This window comes from Tyto alba, unplaced genomic scaffold (genome assembly GCF_018691265.1).
Source record: "Tyto alba isolate M040663 unplaced genomic scaffold, T.alba_DEE_v4.0 Super-Scaffold_38, whole genome shotgun sequence".
In the NCBI taxonomy this organism is placed as follows: domain Eukaryota; kingdom Metazoa; phylum Chordata; class Aves; order Strigiformes; family Tytonidae; genus Tyto; species Tyto alba.
This window is the reverse complement of record NW_024881313.1, coordinates 20341714-20364902: the sequence shown is the minus strand read 5'-3', so window position 1 is coordinate 20364902 and position 23189 is coordinate 20341714. Positions and strand designations below refer to the sequence as shown.

Genomic DNA, 23189 nt, shown 5'->3' with positions numbered 1-23189 from the left:
AGGAATGACTTTAAATTTTCATAAAATGACTGTTCACAATTCAAAGATAACAAATGGAGTATATCTACTATCAGTTGGGCATCTCTACTATTTATGAATGTCAATATATTTTCTTAAATCGTTATTAATATTCAATAGTAAAAATCTAAATTACAAAGCGAACTGCTCTGGAATACTCTCAGTTATGTACAGATTGGATGAAAGTGTGAAAGAGCTGCAAGAAACATAATTTGCACAGAATTTCTATAAATAATTACAACACTTAAACACAGCTATGTTTAAACATACTATGTTTCCGTAGTATTACCTGTCAGAGACCATTCAGTGTGAACGTCTCGAATCTAAATTAATGTCTCCTTAATGCCTCAATCTCGAATACCTGCAGTATCCAGGTGTGGGATAGTTTTACTGCAGTTCCATAACCAAAAATGGCAATGACCTGGTCTGAGTAGAGACAACAAAAAGAGGGGGCAAGGTCATGAGGTGACACCTTGTGATAACAGATGAAAGAAACAAGAGGATTTCAAATGGAGAAGATTTAGAATAGATCAGAAATATCCAATGAAGACAAAAATCTCTTCTCTGTAAGATACATGTGAAAGGGAAATACTAATAGTGCCACTGAGAGTGGCAGGTTGTAGCCACTGAGCATGACCAGAAGCAGACTTCACAGGGGAGGACATCATACACCACCATCCCACAACAACTGCTTAGTCTACAGTTAAACTAGTGTGTGTCACATCCCATAGATGAGATGCTGCACCAGTATTATGGGAAACATCGTATCTTTGAGCACTCTGAGGCTGTCAACCTAACTGCTCATCACTTAGCAGTCATTTATGCCTAAACTAGCAGCAAGACAACTGGAAAAAAATTTCTGATAAAGCAAATCTAAGCCAACCTATGAAAAGAAAGAGACCAGTATGAGACGATGATAATAAAACTATGTCAAAAAGTTCTAAAATAAAAACTTAGGTGGCATTCAGCTCACAAAGAGACATATACCTTTATGTTTACATGTAGACAAGCTAAGTGTCTAATCTTCCATTAAATTTTAGGGGGATCTGGTTGGTAACAATCGTTGAACTTCAAAGAGTGATCACATCATTCTGAAGTAGAAACCTATAGTTTTATTTAGTTGCCCATACACATAGCATTTCAAAATGTGTAAGTCATCATTCTTTGTCACTAGCTGCTACCCCTGAAGGGCATATATTTTCCATACATCCTGTTATACACCTGTCATCGTTGTGGGGATTTCTTAGACACCACACTGCCTCAAAAACAATAGATGTCTTTATATGTGCAATTCAGTTGTATTGAGTGGCTGGGCAGCAAAAGGTCAATATAAATACAGTACAACCACTATAATTGGAATTTAGATACATGACACATCTTGAGTACACCTAGATGTACACGACATCTGATCTGAATCTTAACTTGGAGCTGAATCTCACTCTAAATATTTTAAGTCTTAGTTAAGTCTGATAAAATTTGGATTTACTTTACTTAAAGATTCTTTATGCACATAAGCTGGTTTTATTTATCTCTCCCCTTCCCCCCAAATCTATTTTTCACTCAAATACCTAAAAATGCAGCACTGAAGTATTAAGGGATTTCTTCAAACAAAGACATGTTTACTAAAATAGAAAGGTGAAGAAAAGGATCTTTGCCCTCTTAGTTCACCAACATATTCCCTCTCTGGTCTAGCTGAAGAAGAAAATCTGCTACATTTTTTTTCCCCTGTGCTCGGTGAAGACAATGCAGGCTCAATCAATAACCTCCCATCATTCTTTGTTAAGGAAAACTTCTGTGATTATCGGTAACACAACCTTTGCTGTATTCTGGATAGTTGGAATTTTCCAGCGGTCAAAAAAAGCACTTTTTTGCATTTTCATTTCTTCAGTCTCTTCTCATTGTGCGATGCACGTGAGGTGATCTGACTTTTGAGCATAAACCAAGTGTGGTCCTGACACACCTGGGAAGGCTTTATACATTTTGTCATTTAACAGTCTTTTTACCACTTATTTGTTTAATAACTTTGTTTATCCTACTACTAAACAGCAATTCAGGCACATATTGTGATAGTTAGGCATCTTGTGAAAGCTACTATATCACTCTACTTGGGAGGCATATTCTCTTGAAAAGTTTGAAAACAAAATAAATCACAGAATGAAAATGAATCTGTGCAGTGTATTGCTTCAAATCTTCCTTGATATAAAGCGCAAAATATATTCCAATATTTACAAATATCTTATGCAAAATAACATCTAAGCTATACAACATTTAAAACATAAACACTGTAACAAGAAAGATAAAATATAGTCCAAAGTGCCTATTGATACGCGCTGAAAAGTCACTTCAAATTCAGATTGTTTCCTACAGTTAGAGAGGGAGAGAAAAGAAGCATACACATGCCTGCAGTCTTAACCACACATGGAAATTTTGTTCCAAGCTGTCTAAACAATCCAAATACACAGCAAAAATGTACTGCACTAAAGTAGGACTAGTTACTGTGAAATATAACTCTTTTTCAGATCGCTTTTGTTGTTGAAAGACTTAGTAATAAAAACACTTGATATTTCTAAGAATGCCCTGTACTGCAGTATTATTTCTCTACTTTTAGACGTGTGAGAAAAAAAGTAAGAGTAAGAGTACACTGAAGTAAGAGTAACCTGTTAGCTAGATCTTTGAATGCAAAGCACGGTTAAAGTTCTCACATTCTCAGTTCACCTAGGCAGAGCCAGGCTCTGTGTATGGAATATATAACACATAGGGACAGGTCTGAGCTAATAATGCTGTTATCACTGATAGTCCTGGGAAAGCTTAGATTTGGTAAAAATTTTCTTACTTAATTCTCCCATTATGGAGAAAATACAAGAACAGGGCTCTTTATCAGGGTTCTCCTTTAAAAATATAGTATCAGGAATTTCTCTTGCACTTTTAGGTACAATTTGCCTTTGGTTAGAAAAGCTATTCCCATACCCCAGCTACCCATTGCCAAAAGAAATCACCAGTTCATACTATGAATGTAGATGTATATACCTGACCTCACCTGCTTCTCAGAGACTCACTTCAAACTGCTACAATGGAAAATTAATTTCTCCTGACCTGATAATTATCTGGATGTCTGCTCCAGGACATGTTTCTCAGAAACAGGTCTGTGGAGGCCAAAGAGCTAAGGAAAGTTTTAGAGATGTTAAACTGTTTTGTGAAACAGAAAAACAAGTGCTGACAGTGCCCTACCTCCAAGGACCTTAGATTATATTAATCATGTTCTGTTGTCTGTTTTCTAGAGTTATAATCAGTTATGGGCCCAATCCAGGCTCTGCTCTGACAGCTGATTGAAACAGTCTTTGAGCTTTATTTCACATTCAAAGTATTAGGTCTGGGAATATCTAGGAAAAACATTTTGTTTCTTTGAGATAAAATTATAATAAAATATGAGCAACTTCTTAAATTATCTGTTCTTTATTGTATATACAAATATTGCAATTTGATATAGACAGAAATGTATCCTAAATCCCCACAGAATGTTGGAAAAAAATATTTTTGATTCCAATGTGTCTTTAAAATGACAACCCATTCTAAATTTTTGCAATTATTTTGTAAATTAGACTAGTATAAATAAATGGGATTTTATTTCTTTTTTTCCTTAGTTTAGCAAATGGGCACTTTGTTTTCAAGCCATCATACAATCTGGTAAGGCTAGAGCTCAAAAAAGAAGGAGATAAATCAGAGTCCTAACTACCAACAAACAAAACAAAGAAACTGTGGAATGAAATAAGTGCACCAAGGGCAGATATCTCCAATTAAACTGATAAAGAACAGTGATTATAATTATACTGACTTGGAATTAGCTGGAGAAAGCTTCACAGAATCAGAAAACACAATGAAAATTCAGGCTATATGTTTTGTCTCCTTCACTGTCAATAAAAGGATGATCTTCATAACAGCTGGACAATACATGTAGAAGTTCAATTCAAGTCACCTGTATGCATGACTATTAGATTTAAGTCCAGCTACTAAACAAATCTACTTATTCTATAGTATTTCAAACATTTTTTCTGAAAAGTATGAAATAATTGTACCTTGTACCAGAAAGGAAAGAAAAAAAATCAGACATGTCAATTTATTATTTTAAAAAGTCTAGACTATAACCGTGAACTCTTCAGAATATTATATAGGAGAAAATGAAAATTGACACTTGCATGGAATTTCATTCTAGTTACATCTGAGATTGTTTCTGTCCAGGTTCTATTTAAAAAAAAAAAAAAAATGTTTCACAAACTGCTGTATATGATTAAGGCAACTATGTAAATATATCTTTCAAAAGTTCAGGGATGTATCAGAAATTATGAGTACTCTTTATAGACTTGATTTTTGTTTGGTTGGTTCTTTTGTTGTTGTTTTTGTCAGTTTGTTTGTTTATTTGTTTTATCCCAAAACTGGTTTTAAAGTGCTTTAGACATTCCATTTTATTTGTTTCGCATCCTGTTTTCTCAGACAATGGTCAATGCTGGTTGCTACAACAGAAGATGTAAGTGATTTGTTAGTTGCTTAGTTATGCATAAAGAGATATATTTTGTCTTTTCAGTAGGAGATCACATTATGCACTGAAGCATAAAATATGATGCTTCTTGTAATTATATATTAGTCAGAATAACCGCCAAGGTTATTTCTATTTATGTGTCTGTACCTTTTTATAAAACTAATTATATCTGCAAAAGAGTAATATAAGCAGTATCTTTTGGTCTTTAGAGTACACTCTAAAGTTTTATGTAATATTTGAAATAAGAAGGTTTTGGCAAATATGATTTCCTTGTTATTTTCCTTCTTTGTCTTCATTTTAATTTTAGCTATGTTGCTGAATTCTACAATTTTGGGGGGTTTGTTTTGTTTTGTTTTTGTGAATTACACATCTGTGCTAAAATGATTCAAAAACCAGACTGGGAAAAAAAAAAAAAAAAAAGAGAAATAAAAAACAATCAAAATACCCAACAAACCAAAAAAAAATGTAGCAAGGCTGTATTCTTTAATGCTTACTCATAAAATACTGGGAAATTCTGCTAGTGATATGAAGATATTCAGAGTGATATAAGCGAGGAATAACTATGAATAATAGGAAATGTATTTGTGAAAATGTTGCTTAAAGTGACAGTACCCAGCACTTGTCATGCACTAGACAGCCTTCCTGATATCAGCCTCCCTTGAAGGGCGTTGGACTTTCCTATAATTCCTGTAATGTAGCTGCCAGCCCCAAGTAGGTGTGTCAGGTATTTTATGGAACTACAGTAGAGCCAAACAGCCACAGCTAAACAAATTAATTGCATCCTGAGTGACTGGCAATGAAATACAATGTTAATTGAGTTACACAGAACACCACAATCTGTCTTCACTTATGGGTGATGAGCTCCAATCACTACCACTACTAAAGCATGACATAGTACGGTACTGAAGATAGCTCCGGGAACACAGCAGCCTGATGATCAAAAAAGGCAAAGCACATAAGGCTTTAGGATTTATCAGGAAAGAGAGCAAAGAGAAAAATAATCCTTTTGTTACAGTATCATTCCACTGTTCACTCATTTCCTAAATGCTCTACACAGACCTGATTTTATAATCTCTACAAATTATAGCAGATTTTTTTTTAAGACAGAGAACAGAAAACATATGAATAGTTTCCATGTAAGAAATAAGTTGGAATTCCTTCTGTGTGTAATGTTACTTAAGGACGATTGCATAGAGATCAATATGGAGTATGTGGGTTTGTCTGCTGTTCACCACCATTTTCAGTAAAAGGTATTATCAACTTGGAGACAGGGTGAAAACAGAGTTGCTTTCTCAGAAAGTGGCAGACCTGTACAACTTGCTGCCAAAAATAAGGAGGGGGGTAAATTTTTGAATGTGTTTCCAGGGAAACTAGACTCTATACAGAAGGCAAACACATTAAGGTTTACTAATATGCAAACACACATTTGGTTCATAAGGTCTCCTAAAAAGGAAATGTTAGGAACATTAGGAGGAAGCATCATATATACCTGTCCTTTTTTGGTTCTTGAAAGAGTTGGAGACGAGATATGAAGTGAAATGGACCTTGATATTCACCTCCTGTGAATATTCCTATGTTCTTAAAGATACATGTAACACTTCAGTGAATCTTTTTTAATTTGTTGGAAATAACAGCTGTCTTCTCTACAAAACGGAAGTCAACCAGTTCTCTTGTCTCTGGGAATAACTTTCCTCCACTGTAGCCTGTCAATCTGATCAGGAAGTCCCTGGCAGCTGTTGTATGCCCATATAAGTGATATGGAGACATGAGCAGAAACTCTGATGGAGAGATCTGACATTTTTATAGCCAGTAACAACACTTCAGGAGGGAAGGGAGGGAAAGGAGAGACAGGACAAGCAAATTTGGAGGTCATGGAAATTGTTGTCAAATCCATTATGTCTCTTTTGTAAAAAAATATAAATATAAAATATGACTCATGCCAACGGTCTCACAATTTTAGGCATAGTCAGACAGTATCTTAATCTGCAAACACTTGGAGGGATCGTGTAACTCCCTCTGAAATGATGGTTGCTGGAAGAAGAAGAGGGTGTGAGTGACTCCTGAAAAGGCCATGACTTTGAAAACTATTAAATCCCTTCTACTGGGAAAAGCATATAGAATATATCTGTCCCTGCTTCTTTGAAATGTAAAGGAGAGAAAGAGTGGCTAAATGTGGGGAAAATATGCTACCTGACCTACACAATCCTGCCAGCTTGCCAGGTCCATAGGAAGGTCTAAGTTATTTGAGAGGAAACTGTGGTGGATTGACCCTGGTTGCATGCCAGGTGCCCACCAAAGCCACTCTATCACTCCCCTCCTCAGTGGACAGGGGAGAAAAAATATAACAAAAGGCTCATGGATCAAGATAAGGGCAGGGAGAGAATTGCTCACCAATTACTTTCATAGGCAAAACAGACTCAACTTGGGGAAATCAGTTTAGTTTATTACCAATCAAATCAAATTAGGGTAATAAGAAATAAAAGCAAATCTTAAAACACCTTCCCCCCACCCCTCCCTTCTTCCTAGGCTCAATTTTACTCAGAATTTCTCTATCTCCTCCTCTCCAGGGTGCAGAGTAATGGGGAATGGGAGTTGTGGTCAGTTCATCAACTATTGTTTCTGCCCCTTCTTCCTCCTTATGGAGAGGACTCCTCACACACTTCCATTGCCCCAGCATGGGTTCCCTCCCAAGGAAGACAGTCCTCCATGAACTTCTCCAATGTGAGTTCTTCCTACGGGCTACAATTCTTCATGAACTGCTCCAGCGTGGGTCCCTTCCATAGGGTTCAGTCCCTCAGGAACAGACTGCTCCAGTGTGAGTCCCCCACAGGGTCACAAGTCCTGTCAGTAAACCTGCCCCAGTGTGGGATTCTCGCTCCACAGGTCCTGCCAGAAGCCTTATCCAGCATGGGATTCCCACAGATTCACAGCCTCCAGTCATCCACCTGCTCCAGTGTGGGGTCCTCCCCAAGCTGCAGGTGGGTATCTGCTCCACCATTAACCCCCCTGGGCTGCAGGTGGGTATCTGCTCCACCATTAACCCCCCTGGGCTGCAGGGCACAGCCTGCCTCACCATGGCCTACCCCACGGGCTGCAGGGGAATCTCTGCTCCGGCGCCTGGAGCACCTCCTCCCCCTCCTTCTTCACTGACCTTGGTGTCTGCAGAGTTGTTTCTCTCATGTATTCTCACTTCTCTCTCTGGCTGAAGGTGTGCAGGTTTGTTTTCTTTTCCCCTCTTTTATATTATCCCAGAGGCACTACCATCGTCACTGATGGGCTCGGCCCTGGTCAGCGGCAGGTCTGTCTCGGAGCCGGCTGGCACCGGCTCTATGGGACATCGGGGAAGCTTCTGGCAGCTTCTCACAGAAGCCATCCCTATAGCCCCCCTGCTATCAAAACCTTGCCGTGCAAACTGAACACGGAAATTGAGGTTGAAATTGCAACTTTTCAAGTTTCAGTGTGGCCAAGGGCTGATGCGGATACAGACAGTTCCTTACACGGGACAGAGTCTAACTTGAGAATGTGGCCCCACTGCAGAGACACAGCAACACGCATAAACAGCACTGTTAGAACAATAACTGTCTTTGTATCTTCCTACCCACAGTACCATTGTAGGACATGAGCAAAACGTGATATACCCCCATACATCACTATTTATTCAGTGAAAATTTGCTAAATGCCAGCCTAAAATTATATTTATTGTTTCTCAGGTGCAGCATTTTAAGTGACTCTCAGTGGCTTTTCACTTCAGCATTGTTGTTGCTAAGCAGCATAATGAGGACAATCCACAGCATACTGTCAGTCTACAGAAAATTACAATGCTAAATTATTTTTTCTAGTTGTCCAATGCCCGCTTTTAGTCTTTAAGTATTACTGCATGTTTGTCTGGAATAAAAACAGTGCCCCCCTAGAATGTATTATTTCTAGTGTTTAGAACTTCAAAGAGTTTACATCAAGTCAAGGAACAATTATCCTGAACAGTGAGAGTCACAGATAGGAACGTTCAAGAACCCCCTTCTATTTAGTCCTTACACTATATCTATTGCCATAGCATTCCGTGTACAGAAAAAACAAACACAGACCGCCTTTAGTGTACTGTGACATTGTGATATTGTTCAATAGACTCAAAAGTATCTCCCTTGATGCATGCATTACAATGAGTTCTAATTTAAAAAAAAAAAAAAAAAAAAAAAGACACTAAAAAGGAGTTGTAGCAGATGGGTATTTTTAACGTGTTTTTTTTTTTTTTCAGTTTGCAGAATACCAATTGCAGATTGGTATGTCATAAAAATTACAAAACTCTTCAAATTATGAGAAAAAGCACTGAATAATTAAACTTCATGTAGGTAAAAAGGAGGAAAATATTACTACAGTTACTCTTCACTGTGCTATTTCAAGTACCTAAAATGAAGGAAACATTCCTTACAATTCCTGAGTAAAGGAAACACATATCCAAATTTAGTAGAGGAAGTATATTAACCAGCTAGAAAAATATGCATCTCTATCAATTCTTCACTATCCTGTTATGATAATAGACCCCAAAAGCTACATATTTCTCTCTTAGAGAGAAAACATTTCAACATTCTTAGCAAATATTCTCTCTAGATGGAGACGAGAAAGGAGCAGATCTCTGCTGCATGATGTTCTTCATCCTCAGAAGCTTTAAAAAACCTGAGCAATGGATATAATTGTTTCACTTTTGGTTAAACTCTCCTTTGTCTCTGCATATAAACAGAGAAGACTGGGAGCTCAGGTTTTTGCAGCTGATCATCATGGTCATTTTAGCTGGCTTTAGTTTATAAAAGTTACATCACAGCACTTTTCATAGCCTCCTGCATGCATTTTGTCACTTTTCAGAAAATTTCTCTAGACAGAGGTAGATTTCATACTCAGGATTCTAAGCCCACATTTCAAGCAATGATCCAAACAGATACCACTGCTAAATAGGAGTTGTAAATTGGAACCTTCAGTGGGTAATGTGAACTCTTATCCAGGACAAGTGAAAATTGTTGATATAAAAAAGATGGTTCACTGTAAGGATGAATTTAGACAATTATCTCGAAGTGTGGTGAATCTACAAAGTTCACAAAGTGCATCTTAGATGAGCAACATGAAGAAATCTGTCTCTCGTGGCTTTTTCCTGAGATTTTAGTAGTTTTTTGTTTATATACATCATAAAAATGTTTTGGAACATCCTTTACTATCACAACCAAAGCTTTTAAAGTTTCTAACATTGCCACAGGGACTTGCATCTACCATTAAGAGGATAGAGTCTGAAAACATCAAAAATAAAGAGTCAGAAACCTCAGCTAGTGTTCCTCTTGGGGGAACATTCATATAAAGCTGAACTTTAAAATACCAATCTCATTTACAATAAATTTCTGTGACTATTTTGACAGAACTAGGAAGCCAATACTATCTACTGTAACTGGCAACTTATCAGAGCTATATCTGGAAAACATTGCCCATATCTTTCCTGCTTATGTTGTGCACAAAGTACAATATAATGTCTTGGGTTTGATATAGTCTCATCAGTGTTCTTTCCCAGTGCCTGAGCAGTGCTTAATGATATCCTAAAGGGGAAGGCTACTCATTAGCAGCAGTAACAAAGCAAAGCAGCTCACATAAATTAATGATCTATTCTCTTGGTAGTCCTTGACATTGGGAAATATTAACTTTGTTTTATTGATCAGAAAGACAGAGAAGTGGGATAAAATGACTTGCTGCAGACTTGCAGGAAAATTGTAGTAGGCCCAGGAACAAAATGCATCTCCTAAATTCTACTTTGGGGGTTTACATTTCAGTAGTTCTGGTGATGAATGTGGAAGGAAGAAAGAGATTTGTCCTGTCCTGTCAGAAAGAGTTTCTCCTTCATCATTTGTGTCCAAACAAATATTAGTAATGAACAACATCAGTGCTTTCAGGAGTAGCTCTTACCTCAGGGTTATTGGGATCCATCCCCACCAGAGATTTTTTTTTTGGTAAATTCTTTCTGAGTCTTATTTCCCTTGTGCAGTAAGTGGGGATGGTGCAAATAATTGCACCAGTGCTGGCACCACAGCACACGTGAAGATGGATATGATGCCTAAACAGTATCAGTAGGAATTCCCACTAGCCAAAAAGCATTAAAGCCTCCTGGCCTATTGCAATCTACCCATATCGGCTCTCTCCCACTCTTTGTTCTTTATTTTGCAATAACTATACTTTACAACTATTGACAAATAAATCCTACCAAATTAAGCAGAATATTGTCTTAAGTATACATGGCTGGACAACAAGTCTTACAGATTCACAAGTGTTGACTCAGTACCCAAACAATTATTTCATAAAATAATTTTATTAGAATTTCAAAGAGCTATTTAAAACCATATTAGTTTTTACATGTGTTTAGCAAGCTGTGTATTCTATTTCTCTTTTGAAGGAGAGACAAAGAAATTAAAGCAGTACTGCTATTCATTCTTTCCAGACTTACAAAGACTATTTGTCCATAGCAGAAACATACCTGTTGGAGGCAGCATTGTGGGTTCTGCTGGTAAAAACTCCTGGGATGGTAAGCACTCCCTGGAAAATGTGAGGTCATCAAGTGCTATGCCATCTTTGGGACCTTTTCCAGCTATCCCTTCAAAGACAACTTGGAAATCTTCATCTCCATCCCCAGACAGGATCAGTGCTTTGCGCTGCCAAAAATTTCCCTGGTTTCCAGTAAGATTAAGGAGAATCTTCTCATGTTTTGCTGTAGTCCTCTGGTAGACAATCAATGATCCAATGTGAGCTCCATACATATGGTAATAAAAAAGTATCTGTAAGCAGGAACAATAGCATTAAGAGTACAATAGGTGACTTCAGATACGTTCTGGTATTGTATTTACCCTAATTATTAAATTAAGCATTATTAGTAGCATTCAGAATAGCCCTTAATTTTACTGATTCAAAAACAATTTAATTAAAATGCACAACAAAGACGTATTAGTGAAAATTTTTGAAGTATTTCATAGACGAAACTTTGAAGTCAGCATTACAATACTGTGACAGCTGATCCTGCATCCCTCTGTATCACTCTTGCATGTAAATGTAAAAGAATGAAAATACTTGATAAGGAAACAGAGGAATGGAGCAGCACCATTTACAGTGTGGGAAGTAACTCCAGTTTACTGAGCACTTTTCTGGTTGTAAATGTTTGTGCTAGATTATAGAATGTGTAATTAGAAAATAATAATCTCTAATCTAATATGAGAACAAAACTTCTACATGGACTGCAGAAATGCAAAACAATAGCTAAAATAAAACATAAGAGGTCCTCGGATTAGAAAACATTGATTTTTTTTTTTTTCTTTTTTGTAAAAAGATGGAAAACAAATTATGAAGTACAAAAGTAAGATTAAGTACATACAGAAAATGAAAACACTGTGAAGTTGTCACTATTTACTGCTCTCTCAATTATTTTCAATTCAAGAGCAACAAAGGAATATTTTTATTTGATTAAGTTAATACTTAATCTAGTTCAATATCTTGTTACTGACAAAAATCAGAATATTTCCAAGAATTAAGTAGGACCCTGAAAGAAGGCAATTCATGCTATAATATGCAAGAATATTTCTATAGATGATTTCTTCCTAGTTTAATGCATAGCACCATACCTAAAAAATGAAATCTCTCTTATTTATTATAGCTACAAAAACATAATAGTGAATATTATGATACCCATGTAAATGTGAAGTCACATCCCTTTGTGCTACCTGATGGTATAGGATTTCATCGGCTTTTGCAGTCTATTGCATTACACAAACATATTATTTTTTTAAGAAAAGCCCACATTTATATTTATCTGCTTTTCTCTAATTATTGATTAGTAAAACCACCAAGGACTTTGAGTTATAATTATTTTAAAAGTTTGATTGTGTTCACTTTCAGAATGTTTCCCGTGCAATGAAGTAGTCAAACATAATTTTCATAATTCAGTTTTCTTGTATGGAAATATTTCACTTGCTTATTTACTGTCCTGCAACTACCCTGTTTCTCTTAAAATCCTTCTTTAAATGAGGTTTGTCTATTCAATACATGTGTATGTCTTTATATAATAATTTTCACATTTTTAGGATTAATCTCTATTTCTTTTTACCACCGTTGAATTTTGTTTGATTTTCTGACTGTCATCAAATTCTGAGCAGATATTTACATAGAGCTACCCACCAAACTGCTCCTGATTGACTACAGTTCTTTTCAAAACTACCAGACTGCATTTTGTATGTTTGCCTTTCTTTTATGATCATTGAAATCCTACGGCCCCCACCCCTGAACCCCAACATTACTTTCTGGACTTCACATTTATTAGCAATACCTTTAGCTCAATTACACCGAATAATTTTATATATGGAATCAGAATACTGGTTTTCTGTTCCATTACATCATTTCTAGATATATCATATAGTAGTAATGTCATCTTGATAACAGCTATACACAAATTTAATTTTAAGCATCTATCTACATCCTTTCAGGTCTGGAACCCCACACTACTCAGGCCTGAATTATAATGTATGTGAAATAGTCATTCACATACTTAATTTCCTTTGTATCAGAATGTAGGCTAGCTCTCTAGTCTTAGTTATCCAAGATTCTCTGGATGTTGCCATTCATCAGTTGTCTACTTAATGTTTTCAGGTCTATCCTGAAGAATTTATCATAGATTTATGAAAATTAAAAGAATTATAACAACTTGTTCTCTTCATAACTGACTTTCTGTAACAAAATAAAATTTGAAGGTTTACGATACAAAACTATACAGAAAATACAATACTTGCAAAAACAAACAGGCCCCCCTCCTTCCACCATGCATATCATAAAGGAATTGCTAATATTAATTACATCTTTCATATTTTTAATTAAATTCCTCCAGAATAACAATGTAAGCCATATGCTTGTTGTTCCTTATTACAACTAAATTTAAGACTTTTTTCTGACACCATCTCTATTGGCACCACAGTGTGCAGCAATGCTGCTTCAACATTGGTTCTAAGGAGCAGCTCTCAGGCAGGTATCTCTACACAATGTCCTGCAGTGAATACTAATCCAAAGAAGGTACTTAAGTTTTTTTTTAAAGTATTTTCAACACAATGTCTTTAATATTCCATACTACTATATATAGATTTCCTAGTTTTCTTATGGGTTGACATTTCCACATAATGCAATTATCACTGATTCCTTGATGCAGAATTCTCCCTTTTCTTTCCCAGATTTATTTTGTCATAGTTTCACTTTTTTTTTTTTTTTTTTTCTATTTAGACTGTCTCCATTGGATTTCTATTTTTTCTTCATGTATGTCCCTTTATACTTGCTGATGTATATTTGTTTTCTCTGCAGAGAACCCTCCCACTGATGTAAATGTATATTTTCCATCGATCCGAATGGGCCTAAGATGTCAAACTAAGTCTGTTGTAATATATTATGTAGCATTTCCTTCTCTAATAACTCACAGAAAAGAATAAAACACTTTAAGGGACTGTCTGATCTGCTAAGATGAAGCTCTGGGCCTTGAAATAATTTTTTCTTTCATACAATTTCCTTTACCAGAAATTTCACTTCCTTGGTCAGTTGTCTAAATGAAAGTCTCAGAACTGGTCAGAACCCTCAAAAAAAGCACTATAAAATGTCATAAATATGACTGACTGTTTCAGGCCATACCATGGATGTAGAAATTATAGTAAGAGTTTCTGGTACTTATGTTGCGAACATTTAATTACATTTAATGTGTGATACATCATAAACATTCAGATGTGAAACTGTCATTATCAATTATTCTGTATTTCTTTGCATATATGTTTTATTCTTCATAGAAGCTTAATAACGGAAAAGATATTTTTAGAATATAAAAACAGATAAGGTGGAGAAAGAAATATTTTATATATTTTAAGCAATACAGAAAATTAGCTTAAAAGACATGAGATCATTGCTCAAATCTTGATAATCTTTTATAATGGCCAGGTTAAGTTTTGCTACTAACATATTGAAATTAGTCAAGTTTTGTTTGGATCAAAAAATCAAGCCATTCTTGTTTAATATTTCCTGACTTTGTCATCTATAAAGAGTTTCAGGAATTTTCAAATGGCCAGAAGAATTTCAATCAAATGAACTGCTCAGAAATCTCAAGCATAGGCAGAACTCTTTCCAAATTTCAGTCAAACTCTTTACAGGTTTTGATTTTCCTCATGAGCAGTGAGTATGAGATAAATAGAACTAGAGCTAAATCACTGGACATTTTGAATAGAGATGTCACCTGCACATACAGCAAAACTGTTTAGGACTATTTCAGTCTAAGGCAACCTTCATTCAATGAACATAGTGCAGTGATCACACAATTGGTTCAATTCAAAGGCTTTTTAAAAACTCCTCTTCAGCAAGATTATCCTTTTGAGAGAGCTAGTTATTACATAGATGTATAAAGGTGAGCTTGCAAAATGAGATCACTGAGGACAAAAATCTAATCTAAAATGATTATATATCCTATCTTACAGACAGAAACTGAATAAAATTTTGCATCTTCCATAAATATAAAGACACTGATATTATCTCTCAAGCAAGTTTCTAGACCACTATCTACAACAAACAGATGGAGTAAGAATTCCAAGTGTGGCATCAGTAGTGGAGATGCTCCAAATGCTGGACAGCAAAATGCTTATTTTATGGTGAGATCACTAGACAGCTCTTGAACTTATATAACTGGGTAGAGTTAGGTAGATAGATATTAATATTTAAACTTCCATTTTGTGTTTGGCACTGATGTTAGATACTGAGATACCTCTCTTTTTTGCCTTGACACCTAAAAACTATGAAAATTTGAAAAACTACCATTTCAAAGTAATGCATAAATCACCTTTCTAGAAAATTCACTTTTTCAGCAGGTTATTCTTGTAGCAGATTCTGATAGATGAGTTTTGAAAGATGTCTTATGAAACTAAAAGTTATCATTTTAGCAAAGACTATAAAAGATGTATCACAAATAGAAAACTTTTCAATCCAGATTTTCAAAGAAATTATCAGTCTCAAATCACTAAAATATGTTGTAGTGTTTTGGAAAATAAAGGCTTACTTTTCTCCATTCTCTAGAAAAGAGCCGGTGACAGAGCCTACTGTCACTCATTCTTCTGTTTTCAGCTGTACTCTTTGAAAGACAATTGTTGCTGTAGTTACACAAATTTTCTCCATAAAATCACAAACCATTATGTAGTTGTATGCTACTTAGGGCAAGTGTCACATAAGACATATTCTAAATCAGACACTGCATTCACTACCAACTTCATCTGAATCTCCCAGATTTTCTCCATCTGTTTGTTGTAAGTATTTACTTACAGAAATCATTCTTCTCCTGCAACAAGGTACAAGCAAATAGGATCAAGCCCTGACTCTTGTCCAACATCCTGTTTGGTTTTTGTTTGGTTTTTTTTTTTTTTTTTTTTTTTTTTTCTCAATAAATACTTAAATTATCATCTTTATTCATTTTAGAAGTATTACCTTGGAGAAATCTAGAAATCAAATTCTACATTCCTACTAGTACCACACCTCCACATACCTTGCAGTTTTTATTCCTTTTGCTTAGGACAGGACTAGAAATTCTAGCTTTCTGTCCTGGCAGCTGAAGAAATGAACTCTTTATAAAAATATAATGACCAGATGGCTCTTGCAGTGTATGATCAATAGTGGGTCCAGTGCCCATTTTTGTAGTACTGCTAGTTCTGAGGTTCCAGTCAAAATCATCATTTTCATCTTGCTTCCATCCACAAAGATCAAACTCAAAATTGCAACGCCCAATAGATGTGCCTGAAAGACATTTGTATACATATGAAAAGAGATTATTTATTTTCAGGAAGTTAATTAGGTAAATATACTACAGCCTAGTACACAAATGCATTAAAAAAAAACAAAAAAACAAAAAAACAAAAAAAAAAAAAAACAAAAAAAAAAAAAAACAAAAACCAAAACAAACCCCTTCAATATAAAAAATAATATCCATGTATATTTTTAAACAGAGCATTTTCAATGTTCTAGAATAGAATAATAGGATAGGATAAGATAAAGCTGCATACATATGAGGTAGGTTCTCATTATTATAGTCAACAGAGATCTTGATATAAAATTGACCACATATAGCAAGTTTTTTTAGGTCAAGCTGAATAGTTCTTTAGGGTTTTATAGGCAGAGGTCTATTGATGCCCTCCATAGGGTATTCGAGACATCTGCAGAAAACTAGCCTCTTTTTGGAGTCACGTGTTAAGGTCAGGTGAAAATTATAACAAATGCCTATAATTAGGGAAGAGAAACCCATCCAAATTAATGTATCAAGCACCACAAAGACACAACCTCCAGACACATATAGGTAAAACATAAATGTCAATAGGCTAACTTTGACATGAATCACCCCCATAGTTTTATTACATTTGCATGTTTCCAGAAGAGTTCACACATGTATTTTCTTAGTCAATATGCAAGCATAGATGATTATCTACCTTTCTCCTTAAATTGTATATAATGCTTAGAAAAAGAGAAAGCTGTCATAATTTTGGTTGATTTTTATATGAAACAACATGCATGCTTTTTACCAATTTTCCAATCTTGAGTGTCGAAACAGCCAGCATGGTGAGTCAACTGTCCACATAAATTAAAGTTAACTCAATTGCACCACTCCAGAAGTTTAGGCTGTGTATATGTTTTCCTCTATGCATCTATAACTTCATTATAATGATTACCAAGTATGATTAAACTTGCTGAAATAAGCTGTAATTTCAGCAGAGCCTTCAAGAGACTTCTGACTGTGCCCTGAATATTCCTACTATTATTGCTGGAAAGGAAAGTGCTTTGAAGATAAATTTGGAAACTGTATGGATCATTTGGTCTGACAATATAAGAAGTGACAAAAGCTCTCTTGTAAAATCTAAACAGAATCTGAGCCTCTTCTGGGGTCTGATAAAGTTCAGCCACTTAAACATAGCTTTATTTAATTGGCAGCTAGTCAGGATCCTCAGTAATTAGTCCAAGGAGCTAAAATCCATGGAGTCTACACATGGACCAGAACAGAGTAGACAGCTATCTCTAAAGTTTCAGGCTGAAATCAGATGAAAGATTTCTTCTTTGTATTTTTTTTTGTGGAGGTCATAAGTGTGAAAAAGAAGCTAGAAACTTTTTCTTAAAAATATGAACTATTTAGCAAAAATAGTTTCATTGTATTTTACCTTTGTCTGCAAATATCATGCCATCTGAAGTAACAATTAAAAAAGCCAAAACCTGATGTGCTAAATGATCTTATTACCATTTATCCAAAACTTAGATTGTAGTTCACCTCAGCTGTATGTAACTGCCTGTAAAATTTGTCACTCCATCTTTTGTCATATGATCATTTAGTTACTTAATATTTCGGGATCGTAGTTAAAGAAATTCCTTCAATTCCTTACAAATTCCGTCTTAAGTCAATAAAATTCAAGCACGCAACTGACCATTTTGTTTTAAAGGCATGTTTTGAAGAACCAAGACCTTAAGGCATGAGCATTGAACATCCATGTTAATGTTGTATAAATTGCGTGTTTCCTAATCTAAATTTAGATGTCCTTGTAGGACCTCTATAGTCAAGAAAGAAAAATACTCCTACCTATAGGACAATTTATCTAATATAAAACAACTGATTTCAAATTACATTAATACATTTGATGCCCTCCTGGAGCTCATCTTTCAATTTATTTTCTAATGAAAGGAACTTATTTCACATGCTCAAGCACACTCTTCAAACACAAACCAAATTGCAATAAAAAGGAATGACTGAGAGGTTTTGCTTCCAAAGCACATTGATGAGCTAAACCAAACATTAACCAAGATCAGACAAAACCAAATACCTACCAAGTACAGCCACCTGCACTGGCACTAATCCATATTTCAGACTGAAAAAAACACTACTGCCCCACAGCCTTTTTCACAAACTTTAACTTACTAGATGTCCTAAAACATTTCTACCTCAAGGAGGCATGCCCGACTCAATCTAACCAGAGCTCTCTCAGAGACCTTCCTCTGATACACTGATAACCTCAAGCAGCATAAGGCAAACCCCAGCAGTTTATGAACAAGGTTGAAGGAGTGCTACCACCCATTACCTCTTCAGCATTGTTGCGGTTTATTTTATTCTCATACACTTGTAGTAGGAAAATAGTACTAGTAACATAGTTAAAAGAAAACCCTGAGCATGGGGAACTCATTCAGCATCTAATGGAATAATTTCTAAACATTTGACAAATCAGGATATTTGTTTAAATGTGTATTTGACTTATTTTACAGCACTGACATCATGCAAGTAGCTAAAAAGAGCCCACAACAGAGCAAACAAAACTAAGTCACAGATATCTCAGAGTAATTTAACAGCTTTATGAGGTGTAGTTAATATCTCAGCAGCTCTGGATTTGTCAAGACATTGTTAACTAGACTCGGTGAGTATCATTGTGTCATATAGTCCTATTAACGTTTGATAATTTCAGGAGTATGGCAGAGACTTAGGGACAAGTTTCTTCCAACATGTTGCATAAAGATTTCATTAATTAATATATGATGACTTTTCATGCACCTAACAAACCACAGCTACAGTTAGAGCTAGCAGTCCAGGAAGGCCTACTGCTAAAAGTTACATTGGAAACATCTGGAAACTGCAGAGTTTTCATGTTTTTTAAGCACAGTTGTCATGCCTGGGCAAAACTGCCTATTTCTTGTTTCCTGTGCTTTGGTCTATCATGCTTTGCCCTACTAAAGCCTTCCTCAGGCTTCTCAGTTTGAGGTTTTCAAGCTACCATTCCATGGTTCAGCAGTGAGGGAACAACTCTTTTCTGATGGTTGCAAGGAATTAAAAAAAACTTCACAAAGAGTGGAAATGTGTGTTTCCTGTCATTATGTTCTCTTTGAAAACAGCTTGCCTCATGAAAAAGATGGGAAAACAGAACTAACATTTTTATGTTAGGTATATTTTCAGCAAGTGCTATATTATGTATTTCTACTTTATTAAATAGATAAGGTAGAGGCAGCATAAATAAAAGAAACCCCAAATTCTCCAGCACGTGGTGGAAATTTAAAGCAGCAACCCTATTTCAAAACTGAAAATATAAAATGAAAAAAAAGAAAAGCAAAAAATAGTCTAATTCATGACACTGTTATTGAAAATGTTATTGAATAAAAAAATCCCAAACGTCCCAAGCATTTTACAGTGCAATTAGAAACTATAAAATGAGATTAATTTTTTATCTGAGGCAAAATCCATGTTGATATAGAAGTTTCACCCCAGTAATGACAATTGTGCTCTCAAGGCTCCATAATACTTCATTGTAAAGCTTCTTATTATAATGCAGTCAGGAAAATTAGGCGCTTTTTTTTTTCAATTTTTTTTTTTTTTTTTTAACTTAAAAATAGTAAGTAAAAAAAGGACTTAACAGGAAAACATTTTCTTTGTGGGACTCTTTCAGTTCATCTCCTTTCCAATGGGAAATAAGAATGAAATAGTTTAGGGGGTTGCAAAATTGCAATCCATCAGTCTATACCATCTTACTCCTAATGCTTCAGTCTTTAATAGGTGATGGTGTTTCATGGAAAATACAGACAATCCAGAAAACTCAGAAGAGTCACAGGTAAACAGCTTTTAAATATTTCAGAAAATAATAGCCAAAACTTGAGAATCTTTTTCAACAGAATAATTTCAACTTAATACACACCTCATTTTCGGCTACAGATAATCTAAACTGGTCCCCATATACCTTAGTGTCATGCTACTCCTGGTTTGGAAATCACTGAGAAGTTTAAAAGTATGAAAATAATTTGCAAAACACAGTCCCTTTGCCATGTACCTTAGCTTCAGAGGATATCAGCATACCTTTGCTTCATAGAAATGCATTCAATGAGAATTTGATAAAAAGTATTCATAATCTTAATAAAAATTAAGCAACTATTCATACAGTAACAAACAATGCATATTTGATTGCATGATCATTTCCCACAACTGTACTAGAAAAAATAGAATGATAGTACTACATATTGTGATCTATTTCTCCAGAGGAGAACCCATTTGATATGAAACATCATTCTTTAGATCTGATACTACAGATACTGTTTCTTGATATCTCTTGTAAAACCAGAATTATACAGTATTTAGATTAAAATGATTTGCTAGGAGACCTGACAATCCTTGAAATATCAAAGGAGGTAGGTCCCTCATATCCCAAAGGAATTATGCTTGAAGTATTTTTTTTCAGTGTCAATACATTCTTTTCATATGGAAAGCAGGAGATTTTTCTGCTTTTAAAGACAGCTGCTTTCTGAGTTACTTAAAGAAAATCACTAATAGGTCTTTTTATTTTCTATTATATGATTTCAAATTAAATAATAGTAATTTAAAGACCTTAAAATCCAAGGAATAGAATTAAATTATTACCTTCTTGTTTGCTTTCTTAGCTGATGATCTGTTAAAAGTATTCAAGTAATAACAATTCACAGCAGGCACAGTTATATATGATAATTACATTAAAAAACTACCATACTTACTGCAAATAGTAGGGCTCTCATCCGAGTTATCTGCACAGTCATTTACAAAATCACACAGATTATCCTTTGGGATGCAGTACTTGTTGGCACATGTGAATTCCTCTGATGTGCAAGGTCTGCCTGGGATGAGCAAAGGGGAACAATCTTCAAAGGTAATATCATCCACTGCCACATCTCCCATGTAACTGACACCGCGTTTTGCCCTGAAAACAACCTAATGAAAATTACAGAGGTATTACAGTAAGACACTGTTAAGATATATAAAAGCTTACACATGTAACATGAATAAAACAGAGACTACAATGGTCCTTGCAAATCTTGGAATATGAAGTGGTCAGTTCTTACTGTCAAAGCACATTCCTATGAAAGATTGTACTGCTTGTACAGATCTGTAACTATAGTTATTGACATACATCAATCAAATACAAAAAAAAAAAAAAAAAAAAGGAAAATAAAATGAGCAACACAAACAGATACTAGTCCCCACACATTGTGAATTAATAACAAAGGTTCCACCTACTTCTGCAAAGAAGTGTGAAAAAGACTAGTCCAAATCATTCATCAGTTATTCCCATGAATATAAAAAGAATGTTAAAGTTTAATTAAAAGACTTACAAGAGAGAAGTACCAGGAAATGTAACAGATTTTAAAATATGTTCCTAGCTGTGTCTGTTTTTTATACAAGGATACAACTAAACATGGCATATTAATGACTAAGTATCTCTAAGAGGCTTAGGAATCAGCTGATGTTTCCAAGCACACATCATGCTCAAGACACTTTTTTCAAAAACCAGATTTAATACTACTACTGACTAAGGAGAAGGAAGTGGAATAGTTTAACCTGAGTTGGATTCAAGGATAGAATGGATTCTCTGTCTTAAAAATGAATAACAGTCTGAGATTAAAGAGGAGTGAGAGATCTCCAAAAACTTGTGTCCAGCTCAGATAGCGAATCAGACAGCCAAAAAGGTGACTTCCACCATTCAGAAGGGGAGGTACAGTATGTGTATGGAGCAAAAAAGAAATGGGAAGGTGATGAATGCATAGTATAAAAGTAACTAAAACCAGTTGTCTAGGAAGCACATCATATAGGAATACACACCTGAAAACTTGAACGAATTCCTAAGAACACTTCTGCTCTGTTCCACTGAGGACCTTGGCTGCCACTCTGAGTCCACAGTTTAGAAGTCCTGTTACCGGTTTTACAGAGTACCTAAAAAGGAAATAATTCTAGGTCATAAACAATCTTTCCATTACCAACTCACTTTAGGTCGTTTAATTGTATAAGAGTACAGGAGTATCTTGTACAACTTACTTCTATACCACCATTAAATATCATAGAATCAGAATATCTGGAGTTGGAAGGGACCCAAAAACATCATCAAGTCCAACTCTCTGCTCCTTGCAGAACTATCTAAAATTAAACCATATGACTAAGAGCATTGTCTAGATTCTCCTTGAACTCTGACAGGCTTGGAGGTGCGACCACTTCCTTGGGGAGGCTGTTCCAGTGACTGACTATGCTCTCAGTGAAGAGCATTTTCCCAACATCCTGTTTGACATGAAGGGATTTGCCAGTATAAATGACTATTCTGATAAAATAATGCTTTAAGATTTTCTGATTTCCTTCTAAACATACCCACTCCAGGGCCTTACCTGGACTAACTTACTCCATTAATTTATCTGGTGTGGCTAGCCATAAATAAAAATTGCTCATTAATGGGTTGGGATCCATTTGTAAAACACGGAAACAACGTTAACAAAAGTTACTGAAAAATATATTAGTTTATGCATCTATTAAATCCCTTCATTCTGGGATAGATTTTCATGTCCTGATTCTTATGAAGCACTTTTTTTTCTACAGATAAAAAGTTGTTCTTTTCTTCTAAACACTGAATTTCATCTGTTTGGGCAATGGAAGACTTGTAAACACCCTTACCCCTGTAAATAGTCATATAATTGAGGTAAGCTGACACTTTTCAACATGAGCACAAAGTCCTAAATATGCTTTGCCCCAACCTCTTGGGCATCCAAATTCAACTGAGTTGACAATAACAACAAGATGGGTGTTTGATGAGGTGTGTCA

The 23189-nt window shown here is 35.3% G+C and overlaps 1 protein-coding gene across 1 annotated transcript in view; it reads right to left on the bottom strand.

Annotated features, from left to right (window-relative positions):
• Positions 1 to 23189, bottom strand: part of MALRD1 (MAM and LDL receptor class A domain containing 1) — a 274148-nt gene that overhangs the window by 142504 nt on the left and 108455 nt on the right. The window contains exons 22-25 of the mRNA XM_032991470.2: positions 22206 to 22316; positions 21104 to 21317; positions 16116 to 16363; positions 11055 to 11352 (exon numbers count right to left, since the gene is read on the bottom strand). Of these exons, the coding sequence (XP_032847361.2) occupies positions 11055 to 11352; positions 16116 to 16363; positions 21104 to 21317; positions 22206 to 22316 (871 nt within the window). The remainder of the gene's footprint in view (positions 1 to 11054; positions 11353 to 16115; positions 16364 to 21103; positions 21318 to 22205; positions 22317 to 23189) is intronic.